At 52.2% G+C, this 20,920-nt stretch overlaps 8 protein-coding genes across 8 annotated transcripts; 3 read left to right on the top strand and 5 right to left on the bottom strand.

Annotated features, from left to right (window-relative positions):
* Positions 1-260: 260 nt before the first annotated feature.
* On the bottom strand, positions 261-2,132 carry nimT (putative tyrosine protein phosphatase MIH1; the record flags this gene model as incomplete). The annotated part of the gene is made up of 4 exons (XM_025691370.1): positions 261-1,392; positions 1,462-1,686; positions 1,731-1,802; positions 1,879-2,132. The coding sequence occupies 4 exons, from the start codon at positions 2,130-2,132 to the stop codon at positions 261-263; spliced, it is 1,683 nt and encodes a 560-aa protein (XP_025556406.1).
* A 170-nt stretch (positions 2,133-2,302) lies between these two features.
* BO97DRAFT_2953 (uncharacterized protein) lies at positions 2,303-3,129 on the bottom strand. The gene is made up of 3 exons (XM_025691142.1): positions 2,982-3,129; positions 2,659-2,920; positions 2,303-2,538 (listed from the first exon to the last, which is right to left on the bottom strand). The coding sequence occupies exons 1-3, from the start codon at positions 3,080-3,082 to the stop codon at positions 2,473-2,475; spliced, it is 429 nt and encodes a 142-aa protein (XP_025556405.1). The 5' UTR covers positions 3,083-3,129; the 3' UTR covers positions 2,303-2,472.
* Positions 3,130-5,167: 2,038 nt separating this feature from the next.
* BO97DRAFT_2933 (uncharacterized protein) lies at positions 5,168-6,080 on the top strand. The gene is made up of 3 exons (XM_025691138.1): positions 5,168-5,191; positions 5,306-5,583; positions 5,670-6,080. The coding sequence occupies exons 2-3, from the start codon at positions 5,382-5,384 to the stop codon at positions 6,023-6,025; spliced, it is 558 nt and encodes a 185-aa protein (XP_025556404.1). The 5' UTR covers positions 5,168-5,191; positions 5,306-5,381; the 3' UTR covers positions 6,026-6,080.
* A 279-nt stretch (positions 6,081-6,359) lies between these two features.
* Positions 6,360-6,749, bottom strand: BO97DRAFT_419494 (uncharacterized protein; the record flags this gene model as incomplete). Its single annotated transcript, XM_025696563.1, has 1 exon — positions 6,360-6,749. The coding sequence occupies one exon, from the start codon at positions 6,747-6,749 to the stop codon at positions 6,360-6,362; it is 390 nt and encodes a 129-aa protein (XP_025556403.1).
* A 6,655-nt stretch (positions 6,750-13,404) lies between these two features.
* BO97DRAFT_310797 (ankyrin repeat domain-containing protein) lies at positions 13,405-13,926 on the bottom strand (the record flags this gene model as incomplete). The annotated part of the gene is made up of 2 exons (XM_025691220.1): positions 13,405-13,523; positions 13,740-13,926. Coding segments are annotated over 2 exons (306 nt in total), but the record flags the coding sequence as incomplete, so codon positions are not given.
* A 1,775-nt stretch (positions 13,927-15,701) lies between these two features.
* On the top strand, positions 15,702-17,545 carry BO97DRAFT_358924 (zinc-dependent alcohol dehydrogenase family protein). Its single transcript, XM_025692293.1, has 7 exons — positions 15,702-16,097; positions 16,158-16,215; positions 16,275-16,344; positions 16,395-16,680; positions 16,733-16,878; positions 16,934-17,246; positions 17,305-17,545. Exons 2-7 carry the CDS (start codon positions 16,178-16,180, stop codon positions 17,496-17,498), a joined length of 1,047 nt encoding a protein of 348 aa, XP_025556401.1. The 5' UTR covers positions 15,702-16,097; positions 16,158-16,177; the 3' UTR covers positions 17,499-17,545.
* A 362-nt stretch (positions 17,546-17,907) lies between these two features.
* BO97DRAFT_380516 (uncharacterized protein) lies at positions 17,908-18,954 on the top strand (the record flags this gene model as incomplete). Its single annotated transcript, XM_025693209.1, has 2 exons — positions 17,908-18,405; positions 18,498-18,954. The coding sequence occupies exons 1-2, from the start codon at positions 17,981-17,983 to the stop codon at positions 18,952-18,954; spliced, it is 882 nt and encodes a 293-aa protein (XP_025556400.1). The 5' UTR covers positions 17,908-17,980.
* A 219-nt stretch (positions 18,955-19,173) lies between these two features.
* On the bottom strand, positions 19,174-20,597 carry BO97DRAFT_333997 (DnaJ family domain-containing protein; the record flags this gene model as incomplete). The annotated part of the gene is made up of 2 exons (XM_025691383.1): positions 19,174-20,340; positions 20,418-20,597. 2 exons carry the CDS (start codon positions 20,595-20,597, stop codon positions 19,174-19,176), a joined length of 1,347 nt encoding a protein of 448 aa, XP_025556399.1.
* Between the last annotated feature and the right edge of the window lie 323 nt (positions 20,598-20,920).

Genomic DNA, 20,920 nt, shown 5'->3' with positions numbered 1-20,920 from the left:
CAGGTGAAGCGCTGCCTTGCGGAAGGTTCAGCGCGTTCACCTCCAAAGCCCAAGGATGCAAACCCTTTTGCGCCAAAACTCGCGAATGCATTCATTCAGCCAATTGACCTGCACTGGCCATTTTTTGAGAACGCTGAAAGGCAAGGGAAGGGACCATATGCAAACGAAGGTCATTCCAGGTGGTCGCAGCGTGGCTTGTTCCAAATCGGTCATAACATCATTGCGTGGTGCAAGGCATATTGCACGAAGGGTTCATAAGTTTAGTAAGAAAGCATACGTCGGCCGGATAATCGACTCGATGCCGGGCTTTCGGCAAATGGGGAGCCCATAAATCGGTTTCGCTCGCTAGGGCCGTTGCGACAGCGTCCGGTAGGGCTGTCTTCCATTTGGGGCGAGTTCTCGCCAAAGGCAAAAGTCTGAGCGCGATTCAACTTGGAGCGTTGCTTAACCTTGCCGAGACCTCGCTCGCAGGCAAACTCGTGCTCCTTGGCGGACATTTCGACATAGTTTTGCGGGTAGCATAGCGATCGATGCTCGGAGAAAAAGGAGCTGTAACCACCATCCAGGACATACAGGTCGGGGTAGGTGAGTTGTGGGTAGTGATCGATGTTGAATGCGCGGTCCTGGTGACGGATGTACTTGGCCATAATCGGGGCCCGATGGGCCGAGTACTCGCAGTGTAGGATCAACGCCGTCCGCGGCTTGGGAGTGGCGAAGAGTTCGGTCGCCAGGTGGTCCTTGTCGTTGTAGTTGACGGCTCCGGTAATGTGGCCGCCGTCATACTCATACTCAAAGCGGCAGTCGATAATCATGACATTGTCAAAACGATCGTTGTATCTGCCATCCATGAGCTCCACCAAGATGTTTTTGTCGATACGAGGCAATGTATCTGCCTGGTCCTCAGAAAAAGTGTGAGGAAGCTGCAGGCTGGGGGATCCTTCAATGTCGATGATCGACGGGAGTGGTGCATTTGTAACTAAACTGGCCTCTTTTTCGACGACTACATCCTCCGGATGCTCAAACATGCTCAACGAGCGTCTGCACTGCTTACGCGGGCGCATTGTCGGGTGCGAATTCTTGCGGACCGATGCCGCGGACGGGGACCCATTCCCGCGGACATGGCTGTTGCTACTGCCGAACGGTGGTCTCAGGCGAGAGGTGCATAGCTGGTTGCTGGTCGAGTGGTTCTTCAGCGACGGACGCTCTCTCTGGGGAGACTCGCAAAACATGTCCTCCAACGACGCAGACGCGCTTAGTGACGTCCTGTTTCCCTTGCTCTGGAACTTGAAAGGCGGTGCTTGACTCTCTGGGGCCGGCTTATTCATTCCCAGTTGGAATGTCTGAGCTTTGCTCCGTGCTAAACTCGGCCGTAAGAAGGTTGGACGCTTTCTCCTACAGATAACCGTGTGATTAGATCCATGTAGGCCTGCAATGACTCCACTCTCGGGCTGCCTCTCTTACTCTTGTAGACCGTCTTTCGAGCTCACCAGTGGGGATTCCTCCAATGGACTCGGGGCGGCCGAAAGCATAGGTGTATCCAACGACGAATCCAGAGAGGGCGATTCCAGCTCGACTTCGTTGACCAGCCCGAAGGCTGGCTTGTGAGGCAAGGGGGACATCTCCATAGAGTCCATCGGAGCCGGCGAGGAGGGAAGCGGAGGTGTGGTCATAGATTCTAGCGATAAACTGTGAGCTATCAACACTTTTTAAACACACGACGTCAATGTCACTCACCACACCGATTGGCTTTCCCAAGGAGGCTTGACGAGAACAAAGACCGCCGGGGCGTGGCCAATTGCGGGCTATTTTTGGTCAGCCAACTCTTTATTCATGAAACACACATGGCTGCACAAAGAAGGCGGACAGCATGAGACAGACCTTTGATCAATATGAAAATTCTGGGACAAGTCCGCTGCCAGACTAGCAGTTGGTGAGGAGCCCCGCACAGGTTTCACATTGAAGTAGTCCCCATGGGCCTTCTTCATGGACAGGTCTTTGAAGTTGAAGCTGCTGTGGGCCAATCCCGCCATGGGACTAAAGGACGCATAGGAGGTCGGTGCATCCGGACGAAAGCAGTGGCCGAACATCACAGACGGCGGCTGCATCGCAGCCAACGGGGACGAGTGTTCCATTGTAGCCGACCCGAGTTCCTTCTTCCTTGCCGATCATTCAAACCCGCGGATTGGTTCCAAGTCGATCTCTAATCGTTGTCGGTACAAGGCTGCAAGCTTCTTCCTCTCCCTTGTATGCAATGCACGGCAGATGCGGGGACAATGGTAGCCGATCGAAATGACCACCAACCCAGCTCCTCTTTTCTCCTTCGTTCTCCCAACTGTCAAAGTGGCAGTTCCAACCTCGGAAATCGTGGTACCGGCTCTTGAAATCTTCCTGAGCTGACCAGCCTGTACCCACACTTTCTTTCGCGGACGGGGGGGCCAAGGATCTAAAGCGACATGGCTGGCTGACGGGGAACTAGATCAAGGTGCTTTCGGATAGGATATAGGTTGAAACAGGAAGTATGCCGGCCGGGAGGAAGGTCTAAAGATACGACAGGTTCAGGTCAGCAACAGAAGACTTCTCAGCCAGTATCAGGGGAGGGGAGGGGGAGTTGCCAGCATAGATATGGTGGTACGCTAATGCACTGGGGGGAAAGGTTACCGAAGGGACGAGGGCTGAAGACGGGATCGGAGCTGAAGACGGTGGCTCACGGAATGAAGCATGAGAACGCAACGGACGGGAAGAAGCTCTTATGAGGAAGTTAGAGCTGTGAGAGGAAAAGAAGAGGAGAAGAAGAAGAGAAGAAGAAAAAAGACACTGGAGAAAGTGAAGCTGAAGGGATGCCCTTGTTGCAATGGCAACGCAAAAAGTGGGGAGGGATCTCCAGATGCTCGAGAAAGAGCTTAAGCGACGATGGGTTAGACTAGTCTAGTGTTGGCTGCTGGTCTTTGGTTGTGTCAGAAACCACTACGACGGAAACTGACCTGACTAGAACCAAATGGTTGAACCGGTTTGGGGGGAGGGAAGAAAGACTGAGAGAGAACAGAGAGAGACTGTGAGAGACTGAAAGAGACCATGACCGCATCAGGCCTCAGGCCTTGATCCTTTCTTCTCTTTCTTGCTTGCTTCTTAGTATGTTCGACCATTCATTCATTCATTCATCCCTCCCTCCCTCCCTCCCTCCCTCCCTCCCTCCCTCCTCCCTCCTCCCTCGTTCACTAGTCTCTACTTTTGTTCCAGGTTGCCCTGATGTGGAGAGAGCTTCCCCATCCTTTGCTTCTTGTTCTTGCCCTTGTGCCCTTCTTATTCAATTGACTTCATACTACTGACTTGACACCTGTAGGTACACCTGTTCGGGGCAAATAGAAGGATCCATCCATTTTCACTTTGGGTGATTTTTTTTTCCCTTTTGGCATTTTCGCATTTTACATTTTGCGTTTTGCATTTTTTGGGGAAGAATTAAATTTCTCCTTCTGGATCTGGATTTTTTTTCTTGCCTTCTGTCTTGGGATTAGGTTATAGGTTAGTTATGTACTCGTACAGTACAGATGTATGTATAGTATGTAAGTGTGTCCGGTAGGTACCCGTACAGTACCTTTGGGCGGTATATGCAGGCATTTGGATGAATGAGGCATGTCGGATGGGAGGTATCATACTGAATAGTACTTACTTAGTTACTTACTTACTTATTCTTACTCAAGTGCACAGTCTGGCTAGTGACTTTACTGACTTCTTACTATGCCTCGTTGCCGGGACTCCCTTGCCGCCATCATAAACGCTAGCCGCTGCTCAGCAACCCCCCGCCTATCAGCTTCCTTACGCTCCCTTTTGGCTGGCTGATGCATGGATCGTGCCTGTCTCAACGCCGAACAGTCCAGAGAATCGACCCAGTAAAGACCTTTCCAAAGACCCAAAGAGACCCAGGACTCTCCATCCTCTCCGTTGTTCTCCATTTGTCTCCTCTTTTTGCCTTTTCTTTCCTTTTTCTTTCCGCCTTCTTTTCTTTCCATTACTAACACCACTGGGTCGCCCGCTGTATTCGCAATTTTTTCTGACAGGTTTCACCTGTGTAACAGTCGCACTACAATTGCTGTAGAAACCGTTGCTCATGTTTGACAGTTGCCCAGCAGTAGCAGCAGCCTTGGAGTAAAGAGAGAACCCGGGGATCTGTCTCTTCAATCCGACCAGTGACCAGCTGCCTCTTTCGGGGGATCTGCCTGTCACTCTGGTTTGGAGGTTTTGATGTCCTCCTTTTAGCTCGACACGGAGTCGTTCGCTTCATTCTGCTCCTGGCTTAAGCTAGGTCGGAGGCTCTATAACTATCCACTTCTAAGGTTTCTCAGGACCCAACTCACTAAACTACCCTGATGATAGTGATACACGCGTGATTCGATGGGGATGGGGAAGGAGGGGGGTTGTTCGTTGACGAACCCACCAGTTAGACGAAATGTGGCCTGAGGATAATTTTTACATTGGATCAATAAATTTCGTTTCCCGTGTGTGCCGTTCGAATTTTTTTTTTTTTTTTCTTACAGTCTACTATATACATCATTCTCAAGGGCCCCGAAAAGAGAAGATCGAATCTACTAATGAAATTCTCCACCGGCTCCACTCGGTCGGAAAAAAGAGCTTGTCCGGCCGGTATCTTCTCAGGAACAAGTGCCTTCGATTGGAAGCTGTGGAAAAGAACTGGAAAGTGAACGCTGTCATTCATACGTAAGGTTGTCGACCGTTATTTTCGCTCTTCTCGGCCCTACAATGCAGGTTTGGAAGCAATCTATTCCTCTAGAAGTGGGCAAAAGGTGAAGCTGGAGGGAGTGAGAAAGTCCTTCTCTTTTTCCGGATTACTGTCGATCGTCTTACATGCTACCTACATACTCGCCTACCCTGGTTGCTACTTGGTCTTCGGTCATCGTCGTCCGGTCGGGAACGCAGAAGAACGGGTTCTATGCCCAATCCGGTAACTCTGCCTCAGGAAGAACATCGGCCGAACATACCAGGCGCTTAATTCTCCCTCTTGCTGAACCTGAAGAGCTTTTTGCAATCTCCCCCCCAAGAGAAACCGGATGAGAGAAAGCACCTTCGAGCCGATCGGCATCGTAGATTCACTATGGCAATATCCCTGTCTACCTTCCAGGTTCACTCAGTGTGTCACGACTATCACGGTCATTCCGATGCGAACCCGCCCTCCGAGGTATGTATTTGGCGACAGGTTGATCTATACAACCGTTGACCTTTGCCCGGTTCCTGGTGCACAGTCGCTCGACGCTTTGATCAAGCTACTGGGCTAACAGAGATTTCCTACGAGATGACGATGGCTCAGTGCCCAATGGTCCGTCCGACGAAGTCGTCTAGAAATACCGTGCTCTTCGCGCACTGTTCGCATGGCGGACCGTTCACCCAGACACGCGCCCATACCCTTATTTGTCTCGACTCTCGCCATTCCCGCCGATCATAGCTCGCGGTGGCCTTTTTCCCTTCTGCTGCCTGCTCGCCTTGCGCATACCCAGATCCATGTTGTTAATCTATCGTCGGCTCGAGTTCTCCAGTTGATCTTACAAATCTTATCATTATCGCAGATAATGGGCAAGAATCCCCGAGCCGATCCAAGCCCCCATCTCAGCTACTCACTCAGCTGAACGACGCGACTAGGTCTGACAGCCCAGCTCTAGCACGCCTTCCTGATGTGGGGTTAGTATCCCTCCTCCTCCCAAGCTGCTGCCGCAAGCTTGCCCATCGTACCCGAGGTCGGTCCTCACGACGTCACCGACCAAGTCTATTCTCCCTCGCCCGGCCGGGTCACCGCCATGACAATCTGGAAGTCCACTGTCGTCACGGTTATTTCGGCAGAGTGAGAGAACTCTTTTCCCATGGTCTCCGCTCTTTCTGGGCCTACTTTTATCGCTCTCAATCAATCGTGCATCAGATCGTCACGATAAAGGCCCAGAGACTAAGAGCTGCCCCTCCCCTCTCAACTCCCGTTGGCGCCGAAAGCCGGAATTGCCCAATCAACCCCTCCCAGGATTGAGATTGGAATTTAGCCTCTGGTTATTATCATTTACACCGCCACGAAAAGTGAGATCGGTAAGCTCGTATGCACAGCGATCACACCTGGTCCCCCCTCATGTGGGATTCTGATCCTTCCCACTTCAAGGCCCCTCACCTCTGAGACACCGGTCGTTCCCAGCGAAAATCCCTTTTCGCGTCGAAGGTGTTGGTGCGGGAGCTCATGAAAGTCCAGATTTGAGGCATATGCCATCATATCTCGATGCTAACAGACCTTACCGCTAACCGGACTTGCGGCTCAAGGGTCGGCCTTATCCGCCAGGAAGAGCGCTAGCCCCCAATACTGGGTTATTATCTTATGCCTCGCGTTGCGACACTGGGATGCGAGTCGAGCGTATCCGCGGACGCGCCAACTCATCATCCAATCCGTAAGCTTCCGGGTCGCTGCGAAAGGTCAGCTCGGCGCCGTGCGGCTGAATAGTCAATTCGCCGACCAGCCGCGCCGGACATTGCTGTGGGCGGAAATAACCACGCGATGATGAGCCGTGCCAGTGGAAGCCTAGTGTTCTTGCCTCGGATGTGTTTACAGGTGGAGTCGCTGACCATAATGGCTGACTCGAGACGCTGTGCCGCGGTGTCATCGCCATGTGCGCGCTGCTATCGTTATCTGTCGGGCAGGCCGCCCAGACACCCTGGAGGACCGAGCACCAGGATCGGGCACACTTTCCCACGACCAGCACCAGCATCCTTAGTTAGTAGAGTGATAAACCGACGTAAGAGGCCGACTAGACTAATTCTACCAGCAAGCAGACGGCCTTGGCGGGTCAACAGGAATTTAGGAAGCGCTGGTGCGGGGGGTCTAGATGGGTGATGGGGGCGCTGATTGGGCCAGCACGGTAGGTCTAGTGCTCGTGCTCCAGAATGACTGTCTGCAACTTTATTTAGATACGCTATGCTCGGCGCGTCGCGAGTGATGTCGTCGACTGTCTTGCAGGAAGGGAGAGAGAGGGGGGAGGGTCGGAGACTCGGAGGGGACGGACTGGACTGGACTGGAATGCTCCCAACCGGTTTCGCTCTCTGCCACTGCACCCAGTCGTGATGTCAGTGAGGGGAAAGGCCTTTCACCTGCAGGAGCGCGTGTTACTATTTTCCCCCGCCAATGCCGATGTAAGTATGTGTTGGCTGGCGTTTTGGAATCGGTCTAGAGATCCCCGTCGTCAACAACACGATCTGGATGCATGTATAGCTGCCCCATTGTTTATCCGCGTTTGGCGTGTTTGAGATGTAAACATCAACAACATAGATCAACATTGGCAGGGTACTTTGAGCCATGGTACTGTGGAGGTAGCCGTGGGTTGACGCGACCGACGAGCGCCATCCCGTGACCATGACATAGTCTGCCTGAGGTTTTCCCCGCACGGGATACTTGGGGGAGGATGACATCACAGTTACCCTCTAACTCTCTTCCTCCCAGCCTCCCTTCTTTTCCTTCGTTCCTTTTCCTCTCCTTCAATTCTCCCTGCTTGCCAGAGACTTCGTTCCTTGCCGCCCCGTGACATAACAGAATCAGTCCTTGATACGGTGATACGGTATGTACGGTAAAACCATCAGCTCGACACGCAACCACGGTCAACGATTGATTGCCCATCCACCCACTCGAAGACGAAGAAGAAGCTTAATCAATCTCTCGCTACCCTCCCAACTCCAACCGACGATGTAGTAGGCTCAATGCGCAACCCTGGCGGCGAGTACGCCCTATCTACACACCTTGCAAAGTGCAAATTGACCCTCCCATCGCGATCACGATCGTGCTTACTCGTAGTAAAAGAATCGATCGATCGACCAAACAAACCCACCAACAATCCAAGTACACGATTTCCCAAACTCCACCCACAAAACCTACGTAGTGTAGGCGCGTCCCGAACGGAGAAGTTCCAGACTCGTTGACAATGTAGTCTATGTAATTTCCTCAGGCCACCCACCCACTTCTCGGCCGGCCGTCAAACCCAGTGCCACACGCCCAAGACATCATCATAGATGCCCACTTTTTCTTTTTTGTTCCTTTAACCGGCTTAAAGTTTGCCACCGGAGCCCGGACTCCTCTTCTTAGTGCCCGGCTAGTAGTACTAAGTAGTAGTGCCTTGAGACCCATTCGGTTGTGCTTGTAGGGCCAGAGGGGTTATGCAGCAGTCAGTTGGTGGTTGACATCGATCCTCGCTTCTACCAAGTATTCAGTATAGTTACGCGGGCAGGACTTTCAGAAAACCGTAAGCGTGTCGCTCGCCTGAAACGGGGAAGAAGGGGGGGCATGCATAAAGGGAAAAGCTTATGTGAACATGAAGAGAATCGCTAGGCTAGTTATGTATGCAGGAGGAACGTTACCCTAACTATGGCTCCCTCCCTTCTATCCCTTGATAACCTAACTTAGTTGAAGAGAACGCTTATGATGGCACACGAGTTGTGCGCATGCAACAGATGGTTTTCTTGCTTCCGATGACTGATGCAAGTTAATCAAGGTTTAAGGTTTCTTTTTATCGGACTATTGATTAGAAAACTTGTTGACTGATTGATGGATTGAATGTATTGTATGGTTGAGACTATTGGGGGTCTGCCTGTTCACCCCCAGCCCCCCCCCCTTCTTCAAAACCCCTCCCTCGTGGGACCGCCCCTTACTCTTAACAAACTAAAAAAACTCTACTTAATGCAAGACTATCTATTTATCTCCTGATCCACTTCCACAATAAATCTCGACTATCGATCCAGCATCGTGGGGAAGGATGGAGACAGTACAGTGGATGGGTGGGTGGCAAGGGGGATGGATGGATGGATGGATTCAAGATCAGATCTGTAGATCGATCACCACCAACGCCACACCCTGAGCCTATCTTCGAGCCAACCATTCAAGGGATGGGGATTATCGTACTGTATCCAAGTATATACTAAAAATGTCCGCAAGGCACGACACACCCCTTATCGCACCCTTTATCAATCAATCAATCAATGCCCTTCACCCCCTCCCATCCCATCCCCAACCCTGTCGTGATAAATATACAAAACGGGATCTCGGTCATAATCCTGGCCCTAAACCCTACCTTGTATTGAAATATTCCTGCAGAAAATTCTCCGGTATCAAGGGCTTAAAGCAGGAACCCCAACCCCCCCCCGGGTTTGTGCACCTGCGTCTAGGGATAGTGGGGGATGATGCCAGGTACGAACAATTAGACATGCATGCAGACCATCGGTTTGTTCCTTGCGCTCCTGCTTTTTATCCCCGGATTCGGCGTGCTGAGGCGGGGGAGTTTGTCTATTTAGTTTTGTCCTGGGGTGGGTGTGTTCTTGCGTCTGGTGAAGCTGTAGCTAGTATGTTTCGCAGCAGCAGACGACTACTCGAGTGGATGGATTGGGGTGTAGTTGAGGAGGTGGGTCCTCGCTGTGTCTATGTCTGGGCGTGATGCTATGTTGATTACTTGCGATTGATGGGCAGATCAGGTTGTGGTTTGTATCTCGAGCTCTAGGAGTAAGTTTCGGGGTTGGATTGTTGGGTATACTATCGTATATATCCATAGTGCTTGATCCCACCGACACCCATTGAGCTAGTCCAATCATCCATACCTAGAATGAATCCACAAACTGTAGTACACAACAGCATACAATACCTCCTCGACAATCCCACCCTCTACAACCAACTATACCCTCTCCAACCAAAGATACGTCACTACCTCCCTCCCTTTAAGCAACAACTAATTAAACCTCCTCTTCCATCCAATAAAATAAGTATGAAGAATCATCCCCATTCCCAAAGGACCGACCCGCTACGCACCCCCAAGAATGCAAGCCCAACAATGCACGCACACCCAGGAATGCCGAGTACCACCTCATCACGCGGCAGAAGAACCATAGAAGCATATCTCCTGCTGCCCTGCTGCCCTGCTTACTCGCTTACCTATCCTTAGCAAAGTCCCATGCAGTAAGTAGATAGGCTAGTCTACCAAAGGGGGAGGCGATCTTCGCATTCCTAATCTTTAATTCTTGCTGGTGGGTGGGTGGGTGGGAATCTCGGTGCCACACCCGTTGCTCCCTTCATCGTGGATGTGATGTGGGTTTCGTGGGGTGGGGGCTGGGTTTATTTTTGGGATGGGATGGGGTTGTTCTGGGGATTTTGGTTCTTTTAGAGGAGGGGGGTTATGTTGAGATGGAATTGAGCTTAGTGGGTTGGGGTTGAAGATCGGAGTAGGAGGGTGGGGGGTGTTATTCTTGTAGTTACTAGATGTATCCAAAGAGCAATTACGGAAGAGGTCTCCGGGGCAGAATGAAGGATCGTTCTATGCTCTGGCGAGGATGAATATCTCGGAAGAATTGAGCCGAGTAGAGGTAGAGTCCGGTGTCAGATGAGCGGAGGCGGTGCGCTGGATATAAGTACGGAGTATGCGATGGATATGCATAATACCAATTCAGGCTTTGGGAGCAGATGATGGATATCGGAGGCATTGGGACTTCATTCATGCATTGCGGTGTAGTAGTGTTATCGTTGTTGGCGGTCTGATATCACTGGAAAAGGAATTGGATATATCAGCTGTCATTCTTTTCATTTCAGTTCACGCAAAGAAGACGTGGTAGAGCGATTCTTCGACAATATGAAATGAGACATTATGAAGGCCCTTGTGAAAGACAACTGTTCCAACCAGGGACAGTAGTATTCTAAACATATATAGCCAATAACTTTCTCACCATCCATTGACATTGTGTCTTCAGCCGTGGCCTGTCTACTCAATGCTAGGAGGCACTTGAGAGATACTGCCATGAGAAGATACATCCACAGCTGGCAAGATATTCAATGACAGTTGCAACACAGATTATGTAGCTAGAGAGTCTATTTGAAGCTCCTCATCTTCTCTCTGCCCACCCTTCCTTCTCATCTACCTATATGGCTCCATCTCTTGTCTTCCATCTTCAATATGTTGCACATTGGAATGACGTACTCTTCATATGCCCTTTCTAAATAGTGTTCCTGTTCTTCTAGGGCACCTCAGCTTCGCCTATTCAAAACTATCCCAACTGGTATCCAGAAAGATATCCCTCTGCCAAGGTATTCAGCCTAAGGCCCAAGATGCAACAGATCCCTATACTCATCTTTATTCCCAGATTCTACAATGGATATAGACGCCCCTGGAACTCGACCTGACTACTTTGGCCCACGCGAGGCCAGAACCTAATCCTTTTCTCTCCTGCAGCAACGTAGCTGCAAATGCTCGGACTTAGTTAGAAGATCGAGGGCAAGAAAACCACAAGAATGGCCCCTTTGATGTCGGGAGACCATGGATGGAGAGTCAAGCTTTGACTCTGAAAGGCCGGAAAGCGACCGTGGCAAGCCTGATAAGCTATTCGGCAGCCCTTCGGAGGTACAGAGAAGGTTGATCCGTCAACTGCTGGACGCAATGCTGAGGAGGAGAGTGAGTCCGCACGGTCTGTATACGTGCGTCCTAGCAGAGCTAGTGAATGGGATAGCTGGCTACTAATGTTGATTGACAGCTGATAGAGATACCCTGAATGGAGGTGCATGGAGGAGCGCTGGTCTAGGTAAATCCTTAGCAAGCAGTGCATAGCAGACAAAAATAATGTTGAGGTACGCGTGTGCATCTCCTAGTCGGGTCAACCAAGAGAGTGCTATTTGAAGGAATGAGGTGCGCACTAAAGCATTTCAGAATACACAAAACTTGCATGCATATCGGTGCGTTTATTCTATGTAACATGCGCCGCGGGGGGTATACCGCAGGGTGTACCTGTTTCGTTCGGTGGACTGCAAGATGTATGACCACCTAGGTTAGAGGGTGCGACGACTTTCTCTTTCGCACCTATTGCTTGACTTGTTTCGTGGGGCTTAAGAGGGCAGGCAAATTTTCAAGGGTCTGTCTGTATTGAGTTCGAGTCGTGTGTGTGGATATTCCTATGGCTTTGACTACAATTGGAAGGAGAAGCTTAAGACTTCGAGGCGTTGTTGCAGTATAGCTACAGACTCATTTGGAATTGATTGGTGTGCTATTATACTACGTACAAGTTAACCTGCAAGCCCTTGAAGCGAGTTATCGAGTGTCAGAATGAATGAACTTGAATCCAATCAGAGTCCCTTGTATTATTCTATTACATGGTGATCACCTATCGCAGTATAGTGATCCTTCGCTAGTTTATGTTTCATAAGATCAAGAGCGCAGAGACAGAGAACAAGACATCCCTGTGCTAAGATCAATCTATCTGTATCATGTCATTGACCTTTTGGAACAAGCATGAGACATCCCAGAAACCTGCCTCCCCATCGACTACCGCGCTCCGGGTCTGCTTCTTCTGCTGCCACGCAACCATATTCTCGGCACAGGCATCACAGTGCTCATGGACGGCCGCGCCAAGGTGAGCGAAGTACTCCATTAGCCTTCCATCGCTATAACCAGCCGCGTAGTGCACGGGCGGATTGCCTTCGTTGTCCAGGATTCAAGGATTCGCCCCAGCTTCTACCAGTAAACGGATACACCGAAAATGTCCTCCGCGTGCGGCCAAGTGTAAGGCTGTCATCGCCTCCGAGTTGCCCGCGCTGATATCATGGGTCATCAACAATGGATCCCCTGTTGCTGGGGCGCGCCACCTAGGTTCCTGGGAAGATGGCGGCTGAATGGCCATCCGAACTAAGAGCCATTCTACTACGTCGGCAGCGCCACATCCCGCTGCAAGGTGTAGATAGCTGTTTCCCTCACTATTGAGCTTATGCAGATCCTTGCTGGCATGGAGCATGGTCAGAATAATCCCCTCACACGTTTTGCTGTTGCTTTCCTTGTATTCGTTCGCTAGGCGCAGTATAATATGGATCGGTGTGTCACCTGTCTCTTGCTCGGCAATATCGACATCTGCGCCTGCGTTTATCAAGGACGGAAGTAGCTTCTGGAACCTGCAGTATCTGATTGCCAAACTGGAGGCAACATGGAGTATCGTGCGCTCCGAGCCGAATGGAGTGGACAGGTCCACGGCAGCTCTGCCCGAGGTGATCAATTCTAAGATTCGAGTTACCGCTTGCCATCCAAACTCGGTCGAGAGCCGGGAGACGACTGAGTCCAGGAGAAGTCGGCGCCGCAGGCAATGGTCAGGCCAGAAGGCCGGGCCTCGACGAAGAAGCAGTTGGAACACTTCCTCCGGGCCATCCAGTGCTCGGTCGATAGCGCTTTTACCATAGACGTCTACGGCCAAAAGATCGCTATCGGAATCGAGGAGCAATTCGATCAGGGAGATACAACCGCAGGAAACAGCGTTGTGGAATGGAGTGACACCTCGATTGTTAGGGGCAAGAATGTCACTGCGTGAGTCGGTCGTCGCTCTCAAGAGATGCTTCACGACTTCTGTGTGGCCTTGCTTGCAGGCCAGGTTCAAAGCCGTGTCGCCGGTTGAGGTCTTTCTGAGAGGGTCAGCCCGGTGAGCAAGCAAGTATTCCACGATGGGAATGTATCCCTGCCAGGACGCTAAGTGCAGCACTGTATAGCCTTGAGCACCAGGCGTATTAATGTCGCCTTGAGTGTGGGTGATATGAGAGATGAACATTCTTGAAAAATCTGTCAGACCATGGATGATAACCATCTCGAATGGGGATGCCCCATCCGCGTGGCTAGTGAAAATATCCGCACCCAACTTGAGCAAGTGCGCAGTCACTTCCAAATAGCCCCCACGGACGGCCATATGCAATGGTGTCTGGCAATAACGATCGACTGCATTGATATCCGCCCCAAAATCTGGTAGGGCCTGCACGACATCAAGGTGGCCTTGATACGCCGCTAAATGCAGGGGCGCAACTCGATCCTCATTCTTCGCATTGACATCCGCCCCTCGTCGAAGAAGAACATCAAGCAGCCACAGATTGCCGGCTCCTGCGAAGTGATGTACTAGTGTGGATCGATCATAACCCAGGAAATTGTCGGGTTGGAGCCGCGAAAAGTAGTCAATCGCGTACTGTGATGTCCAGGTCTTGGTGTTACCCCAAAGAGAACGATAGCTGACAGAACTGGCACAGTGGATTCGGATCCAGATGTCATAAAGCTGCGGGTACAACAGCAGAGCGTACCTCCTCGCTGAACAAGTCAATGCGGCGAGCGATTTGGGCTCAAGGAAATATCCCAAGCATAGAATAAGCTCGGCGGGAAGACTATCCAAACTCATACTGACTGGTACAGGGAAGCATGAGGACAGGCATGGATAGCTTCCAGTCAAGCTTATAACCAAGGGGTGGCTGGCTTCATGGAATGTTCATCCTGCAGTATTACAGGCTTGCTGCTGGTCCCCTTGCGCATCGAAGACTCCATGGCGAGTTGCCATTGGGTCAGTCAGTACGGAGGAGATGAACATGGCCGTAGGGCATATCGCACACCTTCACAATCTGGGGTGAGCATCGATGGGAATGAAGCATCCCTTCTAGAGGTCGCAACAAAGCTTCAGTTAGCTGTGAGGTGCACCACCGGCAGGCGGCCCCTTAAATCATGTGACCGTCCCATGTGCCCAGATTTCGTGGCACTTCCGGATAGATACTTCGTGCGATCGACACTCCCAGTTGTTGAGACGTAGGGCGAAGCTATTCGCGTGAAGTCTCAGGCATGCTGATTGGCTGTTGCAGACAAGGCCTGGCTTCGGTGATTTGACTGGACATAGCCCGCGCTGCATCCTGATTTGCCCGATAGCCTCCTTCGCGTTGCGCGGAATAAACTCTCAGCGGTTCTTTTGTCCTCTTATGGTCTCGCTTATCATGTCGTCCGGAAGTTAATGGTGGTCGACACAGGCAGGCAGCAGGCTCCAACACTGGATGCATACGTACACCCACATCCTCAGGTTGCATGGAGGTGTGTCTGTAGTGCATGCAGCTCTCCAAGAGATACGCAGGATTCCCCATGCTCTCATGCGGCATTGTCTGACAATCAACGTAGGTAGGGAACCAAAGCGACAGTGTGTCGTGAGACGTGGACCCGTTAGGACGAAAGACTAGTGCAGTATGGTGGAGCAGCGGTGAGTCTGTTTCTCTGGAAGCGTCTAGATCCCTCCGGACGGGTTGGCTTGGGTTGAGTTGGCCTTCCCCGTCTTTCCCTCGTCAGCGATCCTCCGCTCTTTTGTCGGCTCAGCTGTTCTTCTTTGCCCGAAAGACGGGGTGTTGGAGTAGGGGATAGTCGAATGAGATCATCGGGATTGTGGTGCGCTTTCCGACTGTCGTGATCAGGAAGATTCAGGGACAGACGGGGTCGGGAGTCAGGAACTGGGACGAAGGGGAGGGAATGAATCGGACAACGAAGAGAGAGAATGAAGGAAAGCCACAGAAGCCAGTCAAACAAGGCAAGGCTAGCAAAAGTGGGGTGGAAATTGATTCAATCCAACGCCATGAAGTCACTTGGTGGGGGAGATTCTTTTAAGTTGGATTGGTTTGGGTTAGTTTCGGGGCGGGATGAAGTCATCACGCCAGGAATCCGAAGTACTTCCCGGTACCTGGCCGTGGCTGTCCCGAGACTAGTCCTGCCGAGTACCGAGAGGTATACTCTGTGTGTGAGTGTGTGCATCTGTCGGTCTGTTGATCAATCACCAAAACTGTCAATCTGTCAGTTTGACTGTCATTCTGACTGTTGGACTGATGTGCTGTAGATTTCTTAGTAGTTTTTGAAAGGATAAGCAATAATTCCTCCCCGTACTGCTGTTCTCCCGATTGGTTTCAGCTGGCAGCATCCAGTCAGCCCATGCATGGACCGGAGAGACTAAAACCGTCCAGACAAACAGACTGGCAGACAGACTAGGTTCAAGTTCCAGTCTTGTCTTGTCTTGGAGTCAAATCGGGCAATGCTGGCAGTCCCCACCTGCTGCTGCTGTTGCTGCTATACTCAATCCCTCGCCTTGACTTCATTTCCCCTCTTCGTTCCTCGAACCCCTCCATCCGATCGACTCGTTGCTGGCATTCAAATAGCCTCGTGTTTCCCCTCGACAATGTTCTTGCCTTCATCTCATCTCATCTGCTCTTCATCTCTCCCACACTTCCACAGATAACCCACCTGATCTCTTCCTCGTTTCCCTCTATACCCTTTCATCATCCTGTAGGTGGCTTCTTCCCCAGTAAGCAGTCAGCGAGATCATCCTGTCTAACCGCTCGACAGCATACCACACATCAAGCACTATGGCTGCCAACCTCCCCAAGACCATGAAGGCCCTCCGGTTGGTGATGACCTGTTCCCCTCACTGGTTGTCTTAGTCAAGGCTAACTCATCACAAAGTTACGAGGAGCCCTTGAAGCACGGCATTGCCGAGGTTCCCCTTCCCACTATCCGTGACAACGATGTCTTGGTAAGTCTTGGAGACTTTGGGTGAAGTAGACCCCCACTAACTCGCAGCAGATCAAGGTCAAGGCTTGCGGTGTCTGCGGTACCGATTTGCACATTCACGAGGGTGAATTCATTGCCAAGTTCCCTCTCGTTCCCGGTCACGAGACGGTCGGTGTTGTCGCTGCCGTCGGCTCCAAGGTCAAGGGCTTCGAGATTGGTGAGCGTGTGGTGGCCGACAACTCCGAGCTGTGCGGCGAGTGCTTCTACTGCCGTCGGGGTGATGAGTTGTTCTGCGAGAACTTCCAGGCTCACGGTGTCACCATGAACGGTGGCTTTGCCGAATACTGCGCCTACCCTGGTATGTTTGTTTTAGCCTTCTGTAACCAAGGCCGTTGGCTAACAGAACGTAGCTGGCAGGGTGTTCAAGATTAAGAACCTCTCGGATGTGGACGCCACTCTCCTGGAGCCCGCTTCCTGCGCCGCTCACGGTCTCGACAAGATCGCCCCGAAGATGGGCTCGTCGGTTCTGTTGTTCGGTGCCGGTCCCACTGGTCTGGTAGGTGATCTCGCATCCAGGGTCTTTCATTCGCGTCGATCTGACATCTCTCCAGATCCTGGCTCAGTTGCTCCGTCAATGCGGTGGCTGCCGTGTCGTCGTTGCTGCCCCCGAGGGTCTCAAGATGGACCTGGCTAAGTCCCTCGATGCCGGTGATGAGTACGTTGCTCTCTCCCGCAGCGACCCCAGCGCACAGTTCCAGAAGCTCAAGGACGAGAATCCCTATGGCTTCGACATTGTCGTCGAGGCTACTGGTAGCGTCAAGATCCTGGAGGACTCGATCAACTATGTCCGCCGTGGTGGTAAGCTTGTCGTGTACGGTGTGTACTCCGGCAAGGACCGTGTCTCTTGGCCCCCTAGCAAGATCTGTAAGTCAATCTCTCTCCGCTGTATCCGCAACGAGTGCAACGCTAATGATTTTCATAGTCGGCGACGAGATCACCATCCTGGGTAGCTTCTCCGAGGTGTACAAGTTCCCCGCTGCCATTGACTACTTGGACTCTGGCAAGGTCAAGGTCAAGGGCATTGTCAACAAGGTGTTCAAGATTGAGGAGTGGGAGAAGTGCTTGGAGAGCATGAAGAACAAGTCTGCCATCAAGGCGGCCATCACTTTTGATTAGATTAGCATAGCTGGCTGTGCTTTCTAGGTAATGACTGACGAATAAATCTGTATGATATATCTGCGTGTTTAAAGTAGCTGTCAGTAGCTGTAGCGGTCTTTAAATAGTGTCGAGAGGACCTGGTGGGTCGGTGTCTCCAAGGTCCTTATTGCATCAGAGTGACCTAAGATAGCTGCTGGATGAGTTGTCATTTGTTTAGTCTCCAATCCTCTTAGTGTAGCTGAAAATATACTAACCTTAACATATTGAGTGTGTTGGACTAGTCTCTGTCCATCAAATGTACTCGTGTAGTTCAATCCAACCGCCAAACGCAGCTCAAGTGGATCCGCTCTTATCGATAAGCAACTGCAACCCATCACTGTCTTCGACTTTCTCTCCACTCCATCTTTCTTCAACACTACAGCGCAATCTCCCATTCGTCCTCCTACGCATTCCCCTCTCAAATTCAATTACCTCTCGAACGCACCAATCCTCAAACCAAAATGGTCAAACCCCTAACCTTCAAAGGCGACAAGCCGAAATCCAGCAAAAAACGCAAAGCCGAGACCTCATTAACCAGCACCTCCAAAAAGCCTTCAACAAACGACCCATCCTCCGCTTCAACCACCATCGCAGACACCAACCCACTGACCGACCATCCCGCCAATGAAGACGAGAACCCAGAAGACCAATCCTGGGTATCCGCCGACGCGCCCTCGGACCTCGCAGGCCCGATCCTCCTAGTGCTGCCCAGCCAACCGCCGACATGCATCGCCAGCGACGCGCACGGGAAAGTCTTCGCCTCGGAGCTCGAGAACCTGATCGAGGGGGACGCCAGCACGGCGGAGCCGCACGACGTGCGGCAGGTGTGGGTAGCGACGAAGGTTGCAGGCGTGGAGGGGTGGAGCTTCAAGGGAGCGCATGGGCGGTATGTTTCCTTTTACTCCCCTCATCGTCCTCCTTAGACACAATATAATGCATAGTCTGAGCCATGAAAGCTGACACCCAGGAAACAAAAAGGTATCTATCCAGCGACAAACACGGCATCCTCAGCGCGACCTCCGCGGCAGTCTCGCACTACGAAACCTTCAACGTCCTGCCCGCCGCCGTGCCGAGCACCTTCTCCATCCAGACGGGTACCAGCGAGTCCGAAGAAAGCACCTTCATCAGCGTGGCGGAGACGCCATCGAAAAGCACCGCGTCCGGCGTCAAGCTGGAGGTCCGCGGCGATACCGGCACCTTGTCGGCTGATACCAATATCCGGGTGCGCATGCAGGCGCGCTTCAAGCCTAAGATCAAGGCTAGTAAGGAGATCAAGGCGCGCGAGAAGGTGAGCCGCAAGGAGCTGGAGGCTATCGTTGGGCGGAGGTTGGAGGAGGATGAGGTGCGGCGGTTGAGGCGCGCGAGGAGGGAGGGCGATTTTCATGAGGTGGTGCTGGATGTCAGGGTCAGGGGGAAGCATGATAAGTTTGCTTGAGGCTTGGTTCGTCTGGTTTGTGGGGAGGAGTGAATTAATGATGTTATATGGATTAATTCCTATACCTATACTCCCTTCTTTCTGCTCTCGAGCCTGTTGGCGGTGATGCTATAGAATGGCTGGCACATTATAGTATAGAGAGATATCATGTCTTTTCTGCTGGTATGTATAGACTGAGGCGGGTTGACTTTTGTACAGATTCTTGGTAATTAAACTGCTCTATTCTTTCTGGGAAAATAGGTCCCGCCAGAACTGCTTGAATCCATAGCCCTTCGAGTGATCTTCTTCGTACACCCGCACAGTGTGAGATGTACTGAGAGACTCTAAGATGCTTGCAGCTTTAGGCCCTTTTGTGGCCGGGCCCCGAACCCGCTCGGTTGCTCGTCGCTTGATCTCCTCCGCCAGACCGGGAGCCACGTCGGTGTAACATGCATTGAGCTCCCGCTCGAGATTGAGATACGGCTTCTGCGCCACTGGCGGAGCCATAAGATTGTAGGACCGCGTCTGCGCATTCAGATTCTTGACCATAAGCTCCAAATACGAGCGCTCGGTATTGAGATATTGCGGGTCACGGAGAGGCGAGACATGCGGCAGGGGCTCCTCCGAAACCTCGCCAGCTAATGCCTCAATGACAGTCGCATCGGAAGAGACCCGCTCTTCACTACTGCTGCTGCTAGATTCCTTGAACGCCTGCTCGATCTTGGCTCTTTCAACCAACCGAGCCTCTGCCGCGGCATACGCACGCGCTCGCCGCATCTGCTCCTCCAGCGACCCTCCCTCGCTGGCGATCAGCCGTGCAGCGTGCCGTCGCCACTCAGCCCGCAGCCGGGAGCGGAACCGATCCACCTCCCTGGCCAAGTCCTGCTGCTTTTCAATCCAGGGCGGCACAATCTCCTGCTTCTGGATGATCTTGTTCATGAAATACTCCGTCGTGTCGATAAACGGGCTATTCGCATTATGGTCCGTCGTCACATTGACCCCCTTGCCCCTCTTGATCTTATTGAACTGCCCACGCGCAATCGCATCCTCAATCCGCTCGTTCGCCAACGCCGTCAACCCCTGCAAGGTAGCCGGCATCGGCCGCGCGCCCGCGGAGAACCGCTCCCTCATCTCCCGACGCATAGCCTCACGCTCTTTCTCCGAGGGCCCCGAATTTTGCGCCTGAGTGTACGTTGCCGTGCGCTCCTTCGCTCGCGCCAGCCGCACGCCGGCCGACTCGTTGGATTTGGGCTTGATGCGCATGTCGACGGGTTTCGGGATCTTGTAGGGCGTGCGCATCGGTTTGATCGAGCTGTCCAGCATGCGCAGTGTGACGTCGTGGAGGTTCTCCTTGCCCGTCCAGGGCTCCGCGCCGGCGATGTCTCGCGTGCCTTGTCCTGCGCTGGCCTGTATAGAAGCAACGGAGTATGAGTCAGTACTTCCATCTCCCATATTCTGTTAGGGTCCAAAGGGTGTAACTATACCGGCATATCCACAATAGCATGGGCACTCGCATAGTCGTTCCGGAATGACGCCGCCGCCACCCGTTCCTCCAGCTGCTTCTTCAGATCCTCCGAGAACCCCGCGGACTCCATATTCTTGCGTGCAGATCGCCCGCCTTCGAGCATGGCGTCCTCGGTCATCGCGGATAGTCGACGGGCCATGGCCCCTTGCTCGGGAGATTCTCCATCTTGAGGTTTGCTGCTGCTGCTGCTGCTGCTGCTGCTATCATCGCTCTGCTGTTGGGCGGTTGCCGCATCTTGCCGCCGCCGCGCACTGCTGCTGGAAAAAAGACATCGACAGTTCGGGGAAGAGGGTTGAATGCAGCGCGTCGTGCGCAGCGAGACGAGAGTATTCAAGTAAAAATCACAGACATGCCTTCTGCTCATTCTCGTAACAATATCTGACTGTGCAATCTTGTATGTTCTTGGCGAGGCGAAACTGAATGTAGAACGAAGCACCTTATCAGTAGCAATCCAAAACCGCG

The sequence above is a fragment of the Aspergillus homomorphus genome (assembly GCF_003184865.1).
Source record: "Aspergillus homomorphus CBS 101889 unplaced genomic scaffold BO97scaffold_1, whole genome shotgun sequence".
Classification (NCBI taxonomy): domain Eukaryota; kingdom Fungi; phylum Ascomycota; class Eurotiomycetes; order Eurotiales; family Aspergillaceae; genus Aspergillus; species Aspergillus homomorphus.
The sequence above is the reverse complement of the archived record's forward strand: the minus strand, read 5'-3'. Positions and strand labels throughout refer to the sequence as shown.